The sequence below is a fragment of the Hylobates moloch genome, unplaced genomic scaffold, assembly GCF_009828535.3.
Source record: "Hylobates moloch isolate HMO894 unplaced genomic scaffold, HMol_V3 SCAFFOLD_14, whole genome shotgun sequence".
In the NCBI taxonomy this organism is placed as follows: Eukaryota; Metazoa; Chordata; class Mammalia; order Primates; family Hylobatidae; genus Hylobates; species Hylobates moloch.
Genome location: NW_026652289.1, coordinates 59,989,947 through 60,010,021, shown reverse-complemented (window position 1 = coordinate 60,010,021; position 20,075 = coordinate 59,989,947). Strand labels below are relative to the sequence as shown.

General features: G+C 50.6%; 1 protein-coding gene across 2 annotated transcripts in view; it reads left to right on the top strand.

Annotated features, from left to right (window-relative positions):
• Positions 1-20,075, top strand: part of CORO2B (coronin 2B) — a 149,017-nt gene that overhangs the window by 113,959 nt on the left and 14,983 nt on the right. For both annotated transcript variants that reach the window (XM_032176100.2, XM_032176101.2), the window contains exons 3-5: positions 2,697-2,813; positions 18,007-18,156; positions 18,813-18,977. In XM_032176100.2, coding sequence (XP_032031991.1) covers positions 2,697-2,813; positions 18,007-18,156; positions 18,813-18,977 — 432 coding nt within the window. The remainder of the gene's footprint in view (positions 1-2,696; positions 2,814-18,006; positions 18,157-18,812; positions 18,978-20,075) is intronic.

Sequence of the window (20,075 nt, the reverse complement as noted above, 5' to 3'; positions counted from 1 at the left end):
AAAATTAGCTGGGCATGATGGCTGACGCCCGTAGTCCCAGCTACTCAGGAGGCTGAGACAGGAGAATTGCTTGAACCCGGGAGGCGGAGGTTGCAGTGAGCCAAGATCACGCCACTGCACTCCAGCCTGGGTGACAGAGTGAGACTCTGTCTCAAAAAATAAATAAATAAATAAAAACTAGACAGAGTCTCGCTCTGTCACCCAGGCTGGAGTGCAGTGGTACGATCTCAGCTCCCTGCAACCCTCGCCTCCCGGGTTCAAGCTATTCTCGTGGCTCAGCCTCCCGAGTAGCCGGGATTAATAAGTGCTGTCATATATTGAGCATTTACTGATGGTGGTACCCACCACCACGCCTGGCTAATTTTTGTATTTTTAGTAGAGACGGGGTTTCTCCATGTTGGCCAGGCTGGTCTCAGACTCCTGACCTCAGGTGATCCACCCGTCTCAGCCTCTCAAAGTACTGGGATTACAGGCATGAGCCACCGTGCCTGGCCTAAAAACTTATATTCTAACAGCCAAAAAATAATTTAAAATATATTCCAAACCTAATTGCATCTTTCATAGAATATTGAAAGGAAGCCCTTTCATAACTGATATCAACACTCTCCAAATCCTTTTTCTCTATCCTCTAATTTTCCCACAACATACAACATCAGTGAAATTCTCCTGGGTCTAGCTTCTGAGGCTTTTTTCCCCCTCTCTTTCTCTGCCTCATTCTGCATCTTCCATACCACTGCCATTTTCTCCAGTCCTGTTTTTTCCTCTACCCATCCTGCCATGGCTCTGTTGCAAAAGATCAAACGATCTGGAAATGAGCCGATAGAGAAGCAGGCAGGAAGTGGTGGGGAAGAGGTCACAGCAGGACACACACTCTGAAATAACTCTTCTTCATCTCACTGGGAAGTGCCAGGCATGTGCAGTAGCAAGGGCTTGGCAGAGATTGGTTCTCCTCCTCCTTATTATTCTGATGAGGAATCTGAAGGAGAGAGCGGTAGGACCTCCTAGACTTCCCTCTTTTCTGACCACCTACCCACTGTTAGCAGATGGGCGGTAACTGGAGAAACCTCCTTGCCTCCTTTCCTCCAAACTCCCCAAAAAACTAGCATGAAAAAGACCTGAGAGATGGAAGCATAGCTTCTGCCTATACCCCTCCCTTCTCTGCCACCTTTGTAGCCGCTAAACATGGAACAGCTCTTCCACACCCATCCACACCCCTCGTTCCATCCTTTTGTGGACTCACCCCCTCCCAGGAAGTCATGGACTAAGCACCTACTGGGTACCAGACCTGTAAGGGGCTGGAGATTCAGAGACAAGATGACACAGACTCTGTCCTCAATTGCTCACAGACAAACAGAAACAAACTGCAAATCAGATCTGGTTGTGATGTTTGTTTGTTTGTTTGTTTTGAGACAGAGTCTTGCTCTGTCACCCAGGCTGGAGTGCAGTGGCACAATCTTGGCTCACTGCAACCTCCGCCTCCGGGATTCAAGCGATTCTCCTGTCTCAGCCTCCCGAGTAGCTGGGATTACAGGCGTGTGTCACCATGCCTGGTTAATTTTTGTATTTTTAGTAAAGATGGGGTTTCTCCATGTTGGCCAGGCTGGTCTCAAACTCCTGACCTCAGGTGATCTGCCCGCCTTGGCCTCCCAAAGTGCTGGGATTACAGGTGTGAGCCACCGTGCCCAGCTTGGTTGTGTCATAATGGAGGGAAGCACAGAATGCTGTGAGAGCACGGAGGAAGAGATCTTCACCCACTAAGGGATCAGGGAAGACTTTCTGGAGGAGGTGTCATCTAAGCTGTACAATAATAAGTGCTATCATATATTGAATATTTACTGATATTCTCTTCACTAAGTGCTTTGCTAAGCATATTAGCTCACATAATCTTCACAACAATGCTAAAAAGTAGACATTGCTATTCTCATTTTAGAGAGGGGAAACCGAGGCTCAGAGAAGTTCATTAACTTTCCTAAGGCCACAACTTTCACTGCTAAAAAGCAGCAGAGCTGTGATTCAAACACAGGCCTGTGTGACTCCGAAGACTATGCTTTCAACCACAGGGCACTGTATACAGGTGTTCAAGATGTACACTGCACAAGGATGCTCATTCATATCGTAGAGAGAATGGCTCGTGTAAGAGAGTATAGGTGGACCCAGAGATTCAGGCCTCTCCACTGACTCCCGGAGCAGCAGGAAAGAGCCTCCTCCTGATCCAAACCTGACTGTGCCCTGGGGGAAGCAGGAAGGGTGGGCCCCAGGGAAAGTAGGTGCACCCCAGCATCTGGGTGTGCGTGAACAGGGCAGATCATGGGCCTGTGTGTGTGTGCCACCAGGGCTGCTGCCTATCAGGCTTTGGTGATTCCAGTGGGTAGTAACAGCTTAACTTTAAACACTTTTACTTGATGCAGGGGCACCTTTTCCTCATTTGCAGAGGTGTGTATGAACGAGCAGCAGCCTGCCCCACCATGGCTGTGTGACCTCCCTGCACCATTCAGTGTTGGGGAGGACACAGCCACAGAGCAATGTGGCCCAGCCTGACTTGGCCTAGCAGGGCCCAAAGACAAAAATAAAACACAGTGATTCCTCAAGGACCTTCCAGTCTAGTTGAGAGGCCCAGAAAAAAGGCGCTCCATTCAAGGCCACCCCAGGGCCATCAAACTAATCTCCTTCTCTCTCTCTCTCTTTCTCCTCTGCAGACAGGCAGGATTGAACCCAACTACCCCAAGGTCTGCGGCCACCAGGGCAATGTGCTGGATATCAAATGGAACCCCTTCATCGACAACATCATTGCCTCATGCTCAGAGGACACGTCGGTGAGCGGAGGGGCGCTCCCGGAGGAGGGTGGGCTCAGGCCCCTCCCTGCTTCCTCTGGAGGCCTATCTTCCTACCCTCCTCTCCTCCTTCACCCTTTGCCCTTCTTCCCTCTTCTTTGTCATCTTTCCAGCAAGCCCCACGATGGGGGGGGTGATGGGAGCTAGGAAAGAACCGAGGGAGCAAATCCCTGCTGGATTCCACAGATCTGTTTTCAGTGTGATTGAGCTTGGAGGTGTTGCTTTTGTAGGTGAGAATTAGAATTTAAAAATTAAGCGTGTGATTCAGCATTCGTCTGTGCTCTCTAAAGAAGGGCAAGGGAAAGAATGTGAACAAGGAGGGAGGGAGAAAAGGAAGGAACTGGATGGGCACGAGGAAAAGAGCGCCTGTTCTTTGCAGGCTGGGCAGGGTAAATGTACCATCTGGTTTGTCCTCTCTGAGTCGTGGTTTCTAGGAAAGGAGACTTAGCTGAGAGAAGTGTCCTGATTTTTCCAAGGACCGACACTGGTGACCCAAAATTTGAACTCCATGTGTCCCACCATTCAATGAGAAGAGAGAAGAAACAGGAGAAGGGAGATAAGTAAGAGATCAGGGAGGAGACAGAGAGAACAGGGAGAGAACAGATAGGAGAAATGGAGATGGGAGGGAAAGGTGGAAAGAGACAATTTAGAGAGGGGGATAAAGAATCCAGGGAAAGTGGCCAGGGCACAGTGGGTTCACGCCTGTAATCCCAGTGCTTTGGGAGGCCAAGGTGGGAGGATCACTTGAGGCCAGGAGTTTGAGACAGCCTGAGCAACACAGTGAGATCCCTGTCTCTACAAAAAATTGAATTAAAAAGAAAAAAACTAGCTGGGTGTGGTGGTGCACACCTGTAGTCCCAGCTACTAGGGAGGCTGAGATGGGAGGATCACTTGAGCCTGGAAGGTCAAGGCTGCAGTGAGCTGTGATTGTGCCACTGCACTCCAGCTTGGGTGACAGAATGAGCCACTGTCTCAAAAAAAAAAAAAAAAAAAAAAGGAGTTCGAGCATGGTGGCACATGCCTATAATCCCAGCACTTCAGGAGGCTGAGGCAGGTGGATCATTTGAGGTCAGGAGTTTGAGACCTACTTGGCCAACATGGTGAAACCCCATCTCTACTAAAAATACAAAAATTAGGGAGGCGTGGTGGTGCACCCCTGTAATCCCAGCTACTCGGAAGGCTGAGGCAGGAGAATCACTTGAACCTGGAAGGTGGAGGTTGCAGTGAGCTGAGATCGTGCCACTGCACTCCATGCACTCCAGCCTGGGTGACAGAGCAAGACTCCGCCTCAAAAAAAAAAAAAAAAAGAATCCAGGGAAAGTGAAATTTGAAACTGTGTTCTGGCCACTCTTTCCTCAGACTCTACCAACTTTCACCAGTGGAGGTAGGGTCAGAGGTGCTGGCAGTGGCCTTCCAGAAGGAGGGTCCCATAATGTGTTCCACACTGTCCCTGTGCAGCATCAGTACACCAGCTTGGAAAAAAGAGATTGCAGAGCCTCAGCTGAGCTGGTGAGGAGGGCCTGGTGTTCCTAGATGAAGGAGGATCAACCTAAGCCCCTGGTGTTCCCAGGCACGGGAAAATCCCAGCCTTTTAGTCAGGCCACAAGCATCTACCTGGTGCTCACTGGCAGAGCCTGGGTACCAGTCAGATTTTCAGGAATGTTGGAATGGGAAGGAACTTCAGAGCTCATGTCTCCCTGTCTTCCCAGACTGGACTGTGAGCTCCTGGGAGCAGAGACCATAGCCTATTTTGTTCTGCACCCCATGCATCCAGCACAGGGCCTGGTACCTAATAAATGCTTAGTAGGTGTTGGATAGGATTGATGGATGCATGGATGGATGGATGGATGGATGGATTGTTGGATAGATGACGACACTGATGGATAGAGAGATGAATGAGTGCATGGATGATGGATAGATGAATGAATGAAAGAATGTATAAGTAAATAGATGACTGTATGACAGGTGAGCAGATGGATGAATGGAAGATAAACAAATGAACAAGTAAATTAATATAGTCCATCTAATCAGTTATCCAAAGAAAGAGAGATTCACAGTAAATAGCCCCCATCAGTTCATATGCTGGGGGTGAGGTCAGCTGGCATACTACCTAGTACATGGGAGAGTGGTGAGGAGGTGACTGGAAGGGTGGAGTGCACTTGACCTGCCCAAAGTCCATCACAGAGGACTCCTGAGAGTGGCAGCAGTGAAGGCAGGGCCCTTGGGAGCAGAGAGAGCAAGAGCCTGTAGTGAAGATGGTCCATCAGGCTTCAGCAGCCCCAGAACCAAATTAGGGACAGTGGTCAGTGGTCAGGACATAGGCAGGCCAGGGCTGCAGAAGGAAGGGCACAGGTGCTGGAGCTGGGGGACACAGAGAGTTCACCGGTTGCTTCTTGGGCTGGGAAGGAGGCAGATGAGCTGGTGGAGGCTGGAGAGCCCAGTGGCCAGCACAAGAGGCCTGGGGTCAGTGGGAGAGAGGGCAGGTGGAGGTGCTGCCCATCCTTCTCTCCTGGGTTCAGGGAGCCCAAGAAGGAATGCGGTGACCACAACTGGCTCCGTCCCTGCCTGCTGAGGTGCTGGGAGAGTGGCGGGAAGGGTTGACCCCAGCTGGTGTCACCCTGGAACTCAGGGCTGCTCCTCTACCCACTCTGGGATGGGCCTTTCACATACATTTAGCTCTTAGAGCCACTCTGTGAGACAGGCACCGCCACTCCCAAACTAAGGGTTGGTAGGTAGGTCACAAGCCAGGAAGCAGAGGAGCAGGGATTTTACCTGGCCTGCTCGCTGCAGAGCCCAGGCTCTGCCAAGCTTCCTCATCACAGACAGCCAATGCTGTCTCCCAGCGGCTCCTGTCTTAGCCAGGGACCCAGCTAGGATAAGAGATGAGCAGTGCTCGTCTTGATGTAGGGCGTACAAATTAGACCAGGGCTCCTGGAATCACTGGCCACCCAGGTTCCTCCTCAGGTCTCAATTTCCCCTGCCTGGCTCAGGGTGAGAAGGATCTGACCAGTCCTAGCTTGGCATCTTATTTAACCTGATATGTGCCTCATGCTTCAGGACCCCAGCTTGTAAACAAGACATCCATGGTTTGTGTCCAAGAAAAACATAAGGCTCCATCCCCGGCCACATGAGCCAAGAGACTCTCTTCAGTTTTGCACACACTGACTGAGAGACCACGGTATGCCTCGCACCACCCAGGCTGCTGGGGTCCAAAGAGCTCAACCGTGGGATCTGGTAGACCTGGGCTGGAATCTCAGCTTCACCATTTACCATCTGGGTGGCCAAGGGAGTGTTACTTGGCCTCTCTGAGCCTCGGTTTTGCTCATCTCTGAAACAGTAAGATACCTGCCTTTGGCTGTTGTGATGAGGATGAAGGTTAGCCTATGCCCAGTAGTATGCCTGTCCCTTCATCGATGCCTGCTTATCTCACTTCTGCTCTGGAAACACTCCTAGTAGAGGGGCAGAGGGGCAGAGGGGCAGGGCCCACCCCACCCACCAAAACGTGGTGCAGAATGAGGTCATTGCATCCACCAAGGTCAAGCAAAGGGCTATGCACTCAGAGAAGAGAGAGAGATTAGTTTTGACCGAGGTGCAGACAGGAGAAGAGGGAGTTAGCTAGACTTTGGAGAAGCAGGACATTGACAGACAGAAAAAGGGTTAGAGAAGGAGTCCCAGGAAGAGACCCAGTATATCCGGTGTGCTTGGCCTGGAGAGAATGCATATACATTGCGCTTAGAAAAGGGAGAGTCATCTGGTGTGACTGGAGCCCTGGGGTGGTGGTCAGTGAGAGGAGCGGGCAGTAAGGGCAGCTGCGAAGGGCAGTTGGACCCAAGGAGAGAAGGCTTAGGGTTCAGGGTGAGCAGCCCAACTTTGCAGTGAGACTTGTGCTTCTCAAGCCATCTGAGCATCAGTGGACCCCACTGAGTGTGGTGCATGGGAGACACTACACGCTCCAGGGAACCAAGGAAGGGGACCTGTGTGGATGGAGGGGGTCACAGACAGCTTTATGGAGGACATGGGGCCTGAGCTAGCTGGATACAGGTAGATCAATAGAGAGAAGGGAAGAGCGGAGGGGTGTGGCTGGAGGAGTGAAGGGACGGGACACGGGCTTGGGGCACAGGAAGGGAGGGGCTGGCCCAGGCTGCTGATCCAGAGACAAGGAGATTAAGTCTCTGGATCAGAGAGGAACTAAGCTCTTGCTCCAGCTGCCAGGCCAGCTGCCCCAGAAGTACAGCCCTGAAACCCATCTTACCCGGGTGTCCACCCCTCCCCGCCTTGGGGCTAGGGATCTTGGCATTGGAACCAACAGGTCCCTGAGGCTGGATCCCAACCTCTCCTGGAGGACGCACTCTGAGACCCTAAGGGAGGTGCCTTGCCCAAGGTCACACAGGGAGCCTGTGTCCTAGGAAGGTCCCCTGACTCCCAGTCTGCACTCTCAGCCCCTCACCAGTGGCCCTGGTCCTACAAGGGAGGAAACTGAGGCTCAGGGCCATGGTGGGCTGGCCTGACAGTTCAGATTCATCACACTCAACATTTACGTCACAGCGTCTGCTCTCCTCAGGGTCCAACCTCGGTGCTGGGGGAAAGCACAGGAGAGGCAGCCCCCGCTGCAGCCTGGGAGGGGGTGGGGTGTAAAGGAAATGGAGTTTGCAGCTTCCAGGGGGTGGACAGGAGGTCAGCACTGCTGCCAGGGCCCTTCCCACGGCCTCCCTGCCTCCTTCAAAGCACCTGAGGCATCGGCCACCGAGGCACCCTCCCTCCACCCATTCCAGCCAGAATGGTCAACTTGCTGCTCACCAGACACGACATCCAGACCCAGGGTTGGGAAGTCAGTCGGCAAAGCTGCTGTGTGCGCCAGGCACTGTGCTACATACAGGGCTGGAGATGGCGCCAGGCCACAAGGGCCCAGAGGGAAGCTCTTCACAGCAGGTCTGGACCAGTTCCCCTGGTGGTGCCTGCCTGTTTCACCCCCAGCCCTCCACTTCCCTCTACTTGTCTCTCAAAACATTCAGAGGACACTGGTGGGATTTCACGAGCCCTGATTTCCCCAGCTCCTTCCCCATATCCCCCAGCCCTGCAACCTCCAGTGAAATCAATCCCCGTCCCCCAGGATCCGTTTCCCCTCCCTGAGCAGGAGGTCCTCTGGAGTCTATCCTCCATCCCCGCCAGGGATCCAGCAGAACATACCCAGGCCCTTCCCCAGGGGCTTTGGGCCCGAGGGAGGGCTGGGGGCCATAACTCTCCCTGGCATCTGGCAGAATCCAGTTCTTTCCGCTGCTGGGTGATGTCACCTATTGTTGAAGGCTATGCTTTTTATAGCTTCTGCCGCAGCTAGGGAGGGCGGCTGGCAGGCGGCAGGGAAGGGCGCTATCGGTTTCCAAGCCTGGTGCTCCCAGCCCTTCTCCGGGGGCCAGCAGCCGCGGAGAGAGGTTTCTGTCGTCTCAAGGAGAGGGAGAGAGTGATCCCAGGAGAGAGGGAGGAGGGAGAAGAGGCAGGCGCCTCTTGCTGGTGGGCCGAGCTCCACATCTTTCCTTTGCCTTTTATTCAAGCTCTTCCATCCTGTGTCTGCTCTCCTCACCCTGTAGATGATGCCCCTCCCTGAGGAGCTGGGGGCGGGATGGACAGGATGTCAGCCCTGCTGGAAGCCACCCACCACCCTGCCTCCTGCACACCCCCACCTCCCGAGCTCCCGAACCAATACCTCTTGGAGCTGGAAGGGAGTGATGCACTTTTGTAGAGGTAGAAGGAAGGTAGCCCTGAGGGGCCAGTGAGCTGAGTGGGTCTTCACCAATGATTTAGCAGCCACAGAGAAAGCAGCAGTATGGCTCCATGGCTAAGCAGCCAGGCTCAGGAGTCCCTAGGCCTAGGTTCAAATCCTGGCTCTGCTACTTCCAGGCTCTGTGATCTAGGACTAGTTTCTTTCTTTCTTTCTTTCTTTTTTTGAGATGGAGGCTCCCTCTGTCGCCCAGTCTGGAGTGCAGTGGCGCCATCTCCGCTCACTGCAAGCTCCGCCTCCCGGGTTCAGGCCATTCTCCTGCCTCAGCCTCCCGAGAAGCTGGGACTACAGGCACCTGCAACCACGCCCGGCTAATTTTTTTTTTTTTTCATTTTTAGTAGAGACGGGGTTTCACCGTGTTAGCCAGGACGATCTCGATCTCCTGACCTTGTGATCCACCCGCCTCGGCCTCCCAAAGTGCTGGGATTACAGGCGTGAGCCACCGCGCCTGGCCTAGGACTAGTTTCTTTACCTCTGAGTACCAGTTGCCCTACTGTAAAATAGGGATCATCTCGGGCTCTGAGAACTAGATGAATATAAAAGTGTTTTGTGTCCCCTAAGAACTCCGTAGACATTAACTGTTACTTTCTTTTCCTTAAGTGAGGGCCCAAGAGTTTAAATAACTTGCCCAGGCTGGGCACGGTAGCTCGTGCCTGTAATCCCAACACTTTGGGAGGCTGAGGTGGATGGATCACCTGAGGTCAGCAGCTTGAGACCAGCCTGGCCAACATGATAAGCAGAAGGACAGATCATGTCCTCCTCAGGGGGTTGGGTCCAGCCCAGGGAAGAAGGAAAAATCAGGTACGGGCATGGGCAGGAGTGTGGAAGAGAGGAGGAGGGTAGTCTGCCTGATTCCAACTCTGAGTTTGAATTCCAGCTCCTCCTTTCCTAGCTGTGACACCTGGGCAAGTTTCCTCACCTCTGTGGGCCTCATTTCCTTATCTGTGCAAGGACAGTTATTAGTAGTCATAATAATAATAATACGCAGCACTTATCCTTTCATGCATCCAGCGCCACAACGACCACTTCATGCATCCTCTAGCAACCCCCTCCCAGGACTCACAGCAGTAGATGCTCAAAAATGCTTCCTTCTGGATCCTCAGTTCGCCCCTCCTACCTCCCTGGGTTTGGTGGGATTTGTTTCCCATATTGGCAAACAGTGAGTCCGGTGCTCAGAAGATGTCAGAATCAAGGTAGACTTTGAGATTCTACCTCTTTTTTAGATGAATGATGATAAACTCAATTTTTAGAATGAACAGAATGATTGACAAGAAACGGGGAGGAGAGAGCTCCAGGAGCCTCCTGGCCCCTAAGCAAACACCTTCAGCTTTTCTTTTCACTGCAGGAGACATCATAGTTACTGTGCTCTTGGACCCAGGCATCATCTCTGTAGATTGGTTAGATGGAAATCTTGGGGCCGATGATTGTGTACTGTATACAGCTAAATTGGAGGCTTCTCGAGGACAGAAACCATATCTTTTTTTTTTTTTTTTTAAGACAGAGTCTCACTTTGGCACCCAGTCTGGAGTGCTGTGACACAATCTCGGCTCACTGCAACCGGTGCTTCCTGAGTTCAAGCGATTCTCCTGCCTCAGCCTCCCAAGTAGCTGGGACTACAGGCCCACACCACCACTCCTGGCTAATTTTTGTATTTTTAGTAGACGGGGTTTCACCATGTTGGCCAGGCTGGTCTCGAACTCCTGTCCTCAGGTGATCCACCCGCCTCGCATCCCAAAGTGCTGGGATTATAGGAGTGAGCCACTGTGCCCAGCCCAGAAACCACATCTTTTTTCTTTTTTTTTTTTTTTGAGACGGAGTCTTGCTCTGTCACCAGGCTGGCATGCAGTGGCACGATCTCAGCTCACTGCAACCTCTGACTCCCTGGTTCAAGTGATTCTCCTGCCTCAGCCTCCCAAGTAGCTGGGATTACAGGCACGCGCTACTACGCCCAGCTAACTTTTGTATTTTTAGTAAAGACAGGGTTTCACCACGTTGGCCAGGCTGGTCTCGATCTTCTGACCTCAAGTGAACTGCCCGCCTGGGCCTCCCAAAGTGCTGGGATTACAGGTGTGAGCCACCTCGCCCAGCCCAGAAACCATATCTTATACTGTCCTGTTCTTCCCCACACTACCCCAAAACAGATTTGTTTGTTTTTTGAAGTAGCTACTAAGGGGTTAGATATCAGATGTTCTCCTAGCTGCTTAGGCCCATGGTGAACTCAAACTCCTCCTGGGAACTTCTATACCATATATACAGACAGTGGGTACTGTCTGCTTGCTGTAGCTGTGTAATAAGCAGCAGGTCCCTCAAATGGAGAATTCTGCCCCTTAGGAACAGTGTCATCAGAGGGGCTAATAGCCCTAGCCCTAAGTCACTAACGGTCATGACCCTCAATGTGTCAGAAAGCAGAGATCCAACCAGACACCTCCATAATCATGTAAGCATTTTAAAGATGAAGTTTATGCTGCATTCCATAAAATGGAGACAAACTTCATATCATATGTATTGACTACACAGGGGGCAACAAAGTGCACATGAAAAATATAACTTGGCCAGGCTCGGTGGCTCATGCCTATAATGCCAGCACTTTGCGAGGCCAAGGTGGGCAGATCACTTGAGCTCAGGACTTCGAGACCAACCTGGGCAACATGGCAAAACCCTGTCTCTACACACACACACACACACACACACACAAATACAAATATTAGCTGGTCATGGTGGTGCGCATCTGTAGTTTCAGCTACTTGGGAGGCTGAGGCGGGAGGATGGCTTGATCCTGGGAGGTGGAGGTTGCAGTGAGCCAAGATTGCACCACTGCACTCCAGCCTGGGTGAGAGAGCAAGACTCTGTCTGAAAAAAAAGAAAACTATGACTCAATTACATCTAAAGTTTGACCACTATAAAACTTGTGTATGATCTTTAATTCATATTAGGTAAGCATCCTTAAGTGTTATTCTTTGGTCATCTGCTTGGTAGTGTATACATTTTATCTTTACTTAGTATTTATAGCAGCTCTGCTGTATGGGTATAATTATCCTTACAGGTGTGAAGACAGATGTTCGGAGAGGCTAAGAAAACTTGGGGAAAATCTCACAGCCAATAAGGTCAGAGCCTGGATTCTAACAGAGCTGTCAGACCACAAAGCTTCTTGCTTGTTGGCCAGCTGCTCCCTCTCCTGTGTGCAGGGACAGTTGGTTTTGTAGCTTTATTAACTGTCCTTATCAGCTGCCTTGCCTTTGCCTTGTCTGCAGTGTCTGCTGCCTCCCCAACAGGACTGACAGCTACTTGAGACTGAGAACCGTTCCCCCGTATCTAATCTGTTTGGCACACAGAGAGGAGCTGGGTATGTTCTGTTGGGTTGAATATAACTGAGTTAAACAAGGCTCTGACCCAGGGACCTGTGAAGGGGACAGTCCCCAGCAAGGCGGGCTTGCTGGAGAGAGTGGTTTTGCCACTTCTCCCCACCCTTTCCTTCCAGAAATCCGGTTTGGCAAACGCTACTGAGTTTCCTGTTGAGTTGAAGTAACCTCCCAGAGCAACCTCTGAGCAGATCCACAGGGCTCCTCCCATGCCTTATCCACTCTGTTTTCAACAAATCCCTTGAATACTAAGGGATTGGAATTCCTTTCCCAGCTACTCAGGCCCACGGTGAACTCCAGCTCCTCCTCTGAGCTCTGTAGCATGTGGTGCCAACTGTTTGCTGTAGCCATGGGTCAAGCAGAGCCCGCCTCCTTCTCCCAGTAATGTATTCAATGATGTCAAAGCAGAAAAGTTTGGAAGATTAACTAATACTAGCTAAATGTGCAGATGAAGGCCGGGTACAGTGGAATCTCACTTGAGGTCGGGAGTTCGAGACCAGCCTGGCCAACATGGCGAAACTTCATTTCTACTAAAAATACAAAAATTAGCTGGGCGTGGTGGTGGGCGCCTATAATCCCAGTTACTTGGGAGGCTGAGGCAAGAAAATCGCTTGAACCCAGGGGACGGAGATTTCAGTAAGCTGAGATCACATCACTTCACTCCAGCCTGGGCAAAAGAGTGAAACTCCATCTCAAAAAAAAAAAAAAAAAAAAGAAAGAAAGAAAAGAAAGTAAATGTGCAGATGAGAAAACCAGGACCCAGGGAGGGAAGTGGCTGGTATCAAATGGGGATAAAGCAAGGCACCTCTCTCCCTCTCTGTGGGATATTTATTCATCTGAGTCCCTCAAGCCCTGCCTGAGACACTGCATCCAACAGTTCTTGGTGAAAACAGCTCTCTTGGTTTCCATCCGTAGCCCTTCATTCCATGAGACTTGAATCCAGTTAAGGGGCTGGAGCCCAGGCATAGACACCAGTTACCCCGACCCTCCATCCCTGGGCTTAGCCCCTAGGCTCCCAGGCAGAGCTGTCACCCCAGCATGTCAGCTCACGTATCTAGAAGGCTTCACGCTTCCAAGAGCTCTGCACCCAGTTAAGTTGAACCCACACACCTCTAACAGGTACAGTCTCTATTTTCTGAATGAGGAGCCTGAGCCTTAAGACAGGTTAACTGGCGTGTTCAAAGTCACTCAGCTAGTAAGTGAGACTGGAGCCTGGGCTGGGGCTCACTCCACAGCCCCCCATGTGACTCTACCTTACCCCGGCATAGGTGTAACCCAGAGATGCCTCAGTTACTGGGTTGCTCAGGAATTAGGGTGCCCTGGGAAAGAGTTTTCTTCTGAGACTCTGGGCCCAAGCAGGGTTTCTTCGAGCCTCAGAGACAACATATGACACACATGACCTCTGGCCTCCTCTCCACCAGCCAGCCTGCTCCACACGAGCCAGGCTGACCCCCATGCAGGTTCCCTACCTGCTGCGCCTGACCCCACACACGCTGGGCATTTTTCTGCCTCCTCACCCCTTCCAACATCCCAACCTGTCTTTTTAAACTTAGTTCAACATCCTCTCTTCCAACACTGCTCCTCCCAGACCCTCCCACCCTGGTCCCCCTAACAGCTGGGTTCAAGCTTTCCAACAGCTCTGTGCCCCACAGGCTCTCCATCTGCTGCACCACTTAGTGCTGCTCAAGAGCAGGCATGGGCAAGTTCAACACCACACCCCACTGGCTCATAGGAGGCCCTCGGGAGGTGTTAGTGGAGTTAATGAGGCTCAACTTTTGGTTTCAAAGATCTTTCTTGATGGCCAGGGGCAACTATTCTACCTCAGTCAATGCTTGTGCACCAAGATACAGTACGAGACATCCCTAGACAGAATCCTCTGCCCCCAAATATCTCATCCCTTTGAGTCTGAAAGCTTTAGAGCTTCCTACTCAAGTGCAGACAAGGGTAGCCAGTAGACATGAGAAAAGATGCCTGGTATTTTTTTTCTTTTTTTTTTTAGAGACAGGGTCTCACTCTGTCACCTACACTAAAGTGTAGTGGCATGATCATAGCTCACTGCAGCCTCGTCTTCCTGGGCTCAAGCGATCTTCCTGCCTCAGCCTTCCCAGTACCTGGGACTAGAGGTGCATGCCACCACATCCAGCTAATTTTTTTCCTTTTTTGTAGAGATGAGGGTCTCACTGTGTTGCCCAGGTTGGTCTTGAACTCCTGGGCTCAAGCAATCCTCCCGCCCAGGCTTCTTTTTTTTGAGACGGAGACTCGCTCTGTCACCCAGGCTGGAGTGCAGTGGTACAATCTCGGCTCACTGCAACTTTCACCTCCCAGGTTCCAGTGATTCTCTTGCCTCAGCCTCCTGAGTAGCTGGGATTACAGGTGTGAGCCACCACACCCAGCTACCGCCTAGGCTTCTTAAAGTGCTGGGATTACAGACGTGAGCTACCACGCCTGTCCTCGGTATTTCTAAGAATGGAAGGAACACAAATCCAAGCAAGAGGTGGCATTTTTGACCTATCAGATGGGTAAAAATCCAGTTTTTTAAAGGTATAGTTTCAGAGGCATAATGAAGCAGTCTCAGACTCTGTGGGTTAAAAACTAGGACAGTTTTTGGGGACAATTTTACAGTAACTATAAAAAATATGAAACACTTCTAGCCATTTTCCCACAAGAATATCCACACCACTGCACAAAGTTGTATTATGAGCATGTTTGTCATAGAATGAATTGTAATCATGGAAAAAAGTGAACAGAACTTAGATGTCAGTTAATAGAGGTCGATTATATTCATCATGGAATGGTCATACAACAGATGCCTCTCTGGCCACTTAAAAAGATAAGGTAGATATTCATGGAGTGGTGTGGAAAGATGCCCAGTGTCTGTTATGTGAGAAAAGCAAGTTGAAAAAGAACATGTGTAATAGTATCCCTTCTGGGTAAAAAGAAAGAAGTGTGTGTGTCTACGTGTCTGCGTCTGCAATAGGTGGGTGTCTAGCCCAAGCATTAGTCTCCCAACTTCAGGGTCAACTTTCTATAGTACATTTGGGGACAGAAGGAATGTGTTTTGTTGGTGACTACTGAGTTATGCCCTTGCCAGCTTGTTCCGCCTGCACCCTCTCGGTCACTTCCAGACCAGTCTTCATCCCTGAATGCTCTGGTGCAGGGGCTGTTGAAGAAAGAACATTGGGGTATTCTGGGCCCCCTATACATCACTCTCCTCCCCCAATTCCCCCCCACACCTCCATCTTACAGGACTGTGTGGGAGTCTTGGACTTTACTAGAGGGTTGGAGCCACCAAAGGGGATGACAATGGGGATGGGAAAATATTTCAAACTCTCCCCAAATTATAAACTTTTTCACAAGTGGGCTTTTGAAATGGATTTACTGAAACTGAGAATGGTCCACCCAAGGGTGACCCCAAACCCTTGACAGAACTTGCCTTTCTTACCCTGAAACCTTCCAGTCGACAGCCACAGGAGCTGGCTCTGTGGGGAAACACACATGAGGGAAATGGTCATTCTTATAGTCTGAGGAGGAGGCACCAAGAAGGAAAATTTGTCCAAGGAATTCCCTGAGGAGCACCCCAGTTCTTAGCCTTGCTCCCAGGACTTCTGGTCTGCCTTTGGCTTTCTTTTTTTTCTTTTTTTCTTTTTTTTTTTTTTTTTGAGATGGAGTCTTGCCCTGTCGCCCAGACTGGAGTGCAGTGGTGCGATCTCGGCTCACTGCAAGCTCCACCTCCCAGGTTCACGCCATTCCCCTGCCTCAGCAGCCCAAGTAGCTGGGACTACAGGTGCCCGCCACTACGCCTGGCTAATTTTTTTGTATTTTTTTAGTAGAGACGGATTTCTCCGTGTTAGCCAGGATGGTCTTGATCTCCTGACCTCATGATCCGCCCCCCTCGGCCTCCCAAAGTGCTGGGATTACAGGTGTGAGCCACCGTGCCTGGCCCTGCCTTTGGCTTTCTTCCTTTTTTTTATTTTTCTGAGACAGGGTCTCGCTCTGTTGCCCAGGATAGAGTGCAGTGGTACATTCATAGCTCACTGCAGCCTTGAACTCCTGGGCTTAAGGGATCCTCCCACCTCAGCCTCCTGAATAGCTGGGACTACAGGTGCATGCCACAACACCTGGCTACTTTTTTCAATTTTTTGTAGAGGCGGAGTCTCACTATGTTACCCAGTCTGGTCTTGAACTCCTGGGCTCAAGTGATCCTCCTGCCTTGGCCTCCCAAAGTCCTGGGATTGCAGGCGTGAGCCACCTCACCTGGACTTGGCTTTCTTTAACATGCTTTCTGCATTTATTCATAGCCTTTGGAATTATAATCAATTGACTAGTATTACATGTTGATATAATGTATTAAATTGTTCCTTTAATGTTGATCACTTACAGTGCTTCTACATTTTCCATATAAATGATGTTGCAGTGAACATCTTCATGCATGGAGATTTTGGCTTATATTGTATTTTAAGAGTGAAGTTACTGGGTCAAAGAGTGTAATATAAATGTCTTTATGGCTCCTACTAAAGATTGCCAAATTGCTTCCAAAAGAGTTTCTCTGATTTATAATACTACCAACATCTATTCAATCTATATCTTCTATTATTACCTTGCCAACACTGGCTCTTTTTATTTTTTTGGTTGGCTATTTTAGCAGATTATAAATGGTATCTCAAAGCTGTTTTTCCTGTTTTTCTCCTTACTAGCAAGGGTGGAGTTCAGATTTTCAAAAGGATTTTTTTCGTTTTTTTTTTTTTTTTTTTTTTTGAGACAGTCGTGCTGTGTTGCCCAGGCAGGAGTGCAGTGGATCTCAGCACACCGTAACCTCCGTGCCCGGCCTCAAGCGAGCCTCCCATCTCAGCCTCCCGAGTAGCTGGGACTATAGGTGTGCGCCACCACACCTGGCTAATTTTTGTTTCTTTGGTAGAGACACGGTCTCGCTGTGTTGCTCAGGCTGAAAGCCTTTTTCTTTTTTTTTTCTTTTTCTTTTTTCTTTTTCTGTTTCTTTTTTTTTCTTAAGTATCCTAAATTATAGTCACATGTGCTCTTTCCTCTCCAACCAGTTAGACTCTAATGAATAATATTAATGATAATAATAACAATTATAATTCCTTAGGCCTTTAGAGCACTTTGCAGTTTATAAACTGTTATACCATTGTGTCTTTTCATTCTACCAGTAGGTGAAACAGGGCAGGGATGTTCCCCCCACCTACCACCTACCTTATTGATGAAAGAGTTGAAGCTATGCAGAGGAGGTTTGCTTTGAGTGACAGAAGCCCACCAGGGCTGATGTAAATAATTAGGGGGGTGATTCCAAGATTGCAGAGAAACTGCCCAGTCTCTCCCTCTCTGGGGCCACATGGTCTCCTCTCTGCTTCCCTCTGCATGTCCCATCCTCCTCTCTGCAGATCATCTTTTTCTGCTTCATTATCAGTATCCACAAGACTGAAAATAGCAGCTCTATCCAGGCTTTGCCCATCCTTTCAGCTCAGGCCCCAACATCTGATCAGTCTCTGCCTTCCAGTCCATCATCTCTCAGGAGAGACCTGGGGCCTCTCAGCCTCCCAGATGCAGTTCTCCCTGCCCAGGGGTCCATCCTGGGTGGGGGACACAGTGGGGGATAAGGCCCTGTGGTCCAAACGGCCAAAGTGGGGCTGCGCAGAGTAGCAGGAAGGCAGAGTCTCCTAGAAGGATGTGACGTGTGAAGCAAGGATAGGCTTTTTAACACAACACTTGCTAAAAGGAGCTCGTGCATGTTCTTCTTATCCGGGCTAGGCCACAGCAGTGGCAACATGCCAGTAATAACAGTTCTTAGGTCTGCAGAGACTTCCCAGAGAAAACCTCCCACAGGCAGAGAGATGGTCTCTTTCCTCTCTAGCCACACCCTGAAACCTCCCAGCAGGCCTCAGTCGAACGTTGCCCATCGCCTCAAGCCAGGAGGTGCTTCATCAGGCAGATCTCAGAAAGCCTGGTGTCCCAGGAAAGGGGCACGTCTCATCAAGGGCCCTCTTGGCCGTGTCCACCCAGCCTGGACCCTCATCTCCCTCTGCAGGTGCGGATCTGGGAGATCCCTGAGGGCGGGCTGAAGCGGAACATGACGGAGGCGCTCCTGGAGCTGCACGGGCACAGCCGGCGTGTGGGGCTGGTCGAGTGGCACCCCACCACCAACAACATCCTGTTCAGCGCTGGCTACGACTACAAGGCATGCAGTGGGCAGGCAGCTGGGCGGAGAGGGATTGGGGAAGAGAAAGGGGCCTTTTGGGTACCCGTAGGAAGCACTGTTGGTTCCGAAGCAACCAATATTGCCTCATCTGTTCATTTGCTCATTCATTCATTCATTCACTACACGCAACTGAGCAACTCCTGTGCACCCTGTCATTCCTGGGGTCCACAGAGGCCGGAGGCATCTTTTCTGCCTTCTCTGGTGGTTGATGGACTGGAGGAGAATGCCCCTTCCATGCCCACACCCTTTGCCTGGCCACTTCTTAACCAAGAGGTGGCAAAAGGGGTAACCAAAGCTGCCGGAGGGCAAAAAGTGGAGCCTCAGCCCCGAGCCCCAGGCACATCCTCAAAAAAGGTGAGCTGACCACATGGGACCTGACAAGGAACATGTATCCTTGTTCTTCCATAAACTGAGCCCAGGCTGGTGCTGGGATCTGACCAAGGATATTGATGGATTTGTGTGCCAGGGATGTATCAGCCTTTCCATATAGAACTCAATGACCCCCTCCTGCATCCCAGCACACCCCAGGCCCTGCATGGGGCGCTTCTCCCAGGGCAGTCGAGTGTGGACTGGGGACAAACACCCCAGGACCCTAGCAGCCACTGACTCTGCCTCCCGCGCATCTGTCCTCGCAGGTCCTCATCTGGAACCTGGACGTGGGCGAGCCGGTGAAGATGATCGACTGCCACACGGATGTGATCCTCTGCATGTCCTTCAACACAGACGGCAGCCTGCTCACCACCACGTGCAAGGACAAGAAGCTGCGCGTGATTGAGCCCCGCTCTGGCCGTGTTCTGCAGGTGGAACCCTACATTTTTTGAGATTGAAGGGGAAGGTATTGAGGGCTGGGGCTCAGCTTTCAACAGGCCTGGAAAAAGAAAAGGCTGTGCCAGCCCCCTTCTCCAGTGCATCTCACCGCACCTCTGTTGAACAACCTTTCTCTCTCCTGGGCCCTTCTCAGCTCATAGGAACCCTGCCTTGTTCTGGGTGGGGAGGGACCTCATACCCTTTCCTGTCCCCACTGCACCCCCTACCTCCAGACAGGATTCTTCTGGCTTGCTCTGGGGGCTGAACTGGTGACACCCTTCAGTGCATACATCCCCAGGTGTTAACCAAGTCCATCACAGGCACAGGAGGAGGAGACACTGGCCTCACTGCCCAGCCACTTGATAGGATGAGCCTGAGGGAAATAGCTAGGGTGCCAAGGCTGATGGGGAACTTAGCTCCACTTTTGGTCTTTGAATCTCCTGGGTCTTGGGTTTGAGGAAGGGGTTAAGTGCCATTTGGAAGTAAGCAATTACCATTTTTTGAGCACCTGCTGTGTGCTGGTCATGGGGAGAGATGGAATGGAAAATATGGATGATATTTGAGGTTTGCCTTCTACACAAGAAGGGATTAATGCTTGATCTGGGTGTGTTTACCTTGGAATAGTCCAATATTACAAGACCAGAAAGTTTTCTACTACTACAGGTTGAGCATCCCAAATCCAAAAATCCAAAATCCAAAAGACTCCAAATCCAAAACTTTTTGAGCACTGACATAACACCCAAAAGAAATGCTCGTTGGAACATTTCAGATTTTGGATTTGGGGATGTAGGAAGCTCAACTAGCAGGTATAATGCGAATATTCTGACATCTGAAACAATCCAAAATCGGAAACACTTCTGGTCCCAAGCATTTCAGATACGGGCTACTCAACCTGTACCACTACAAATAAGAATAATGAGAGTTGCTTAGCATGATTAGTGTTAACTGACATCTGCTAAGAGCTCACTGTGTGGCCTGCACTATGCCCGGGGCTCTGCCCATCGTCTCATTTAATCCTCAGGACAACCCTCTCAGCTGGGCGCTGTTACTCCTCTCATTTGATACATGAGAACACTGAACCTTAGTGAAGT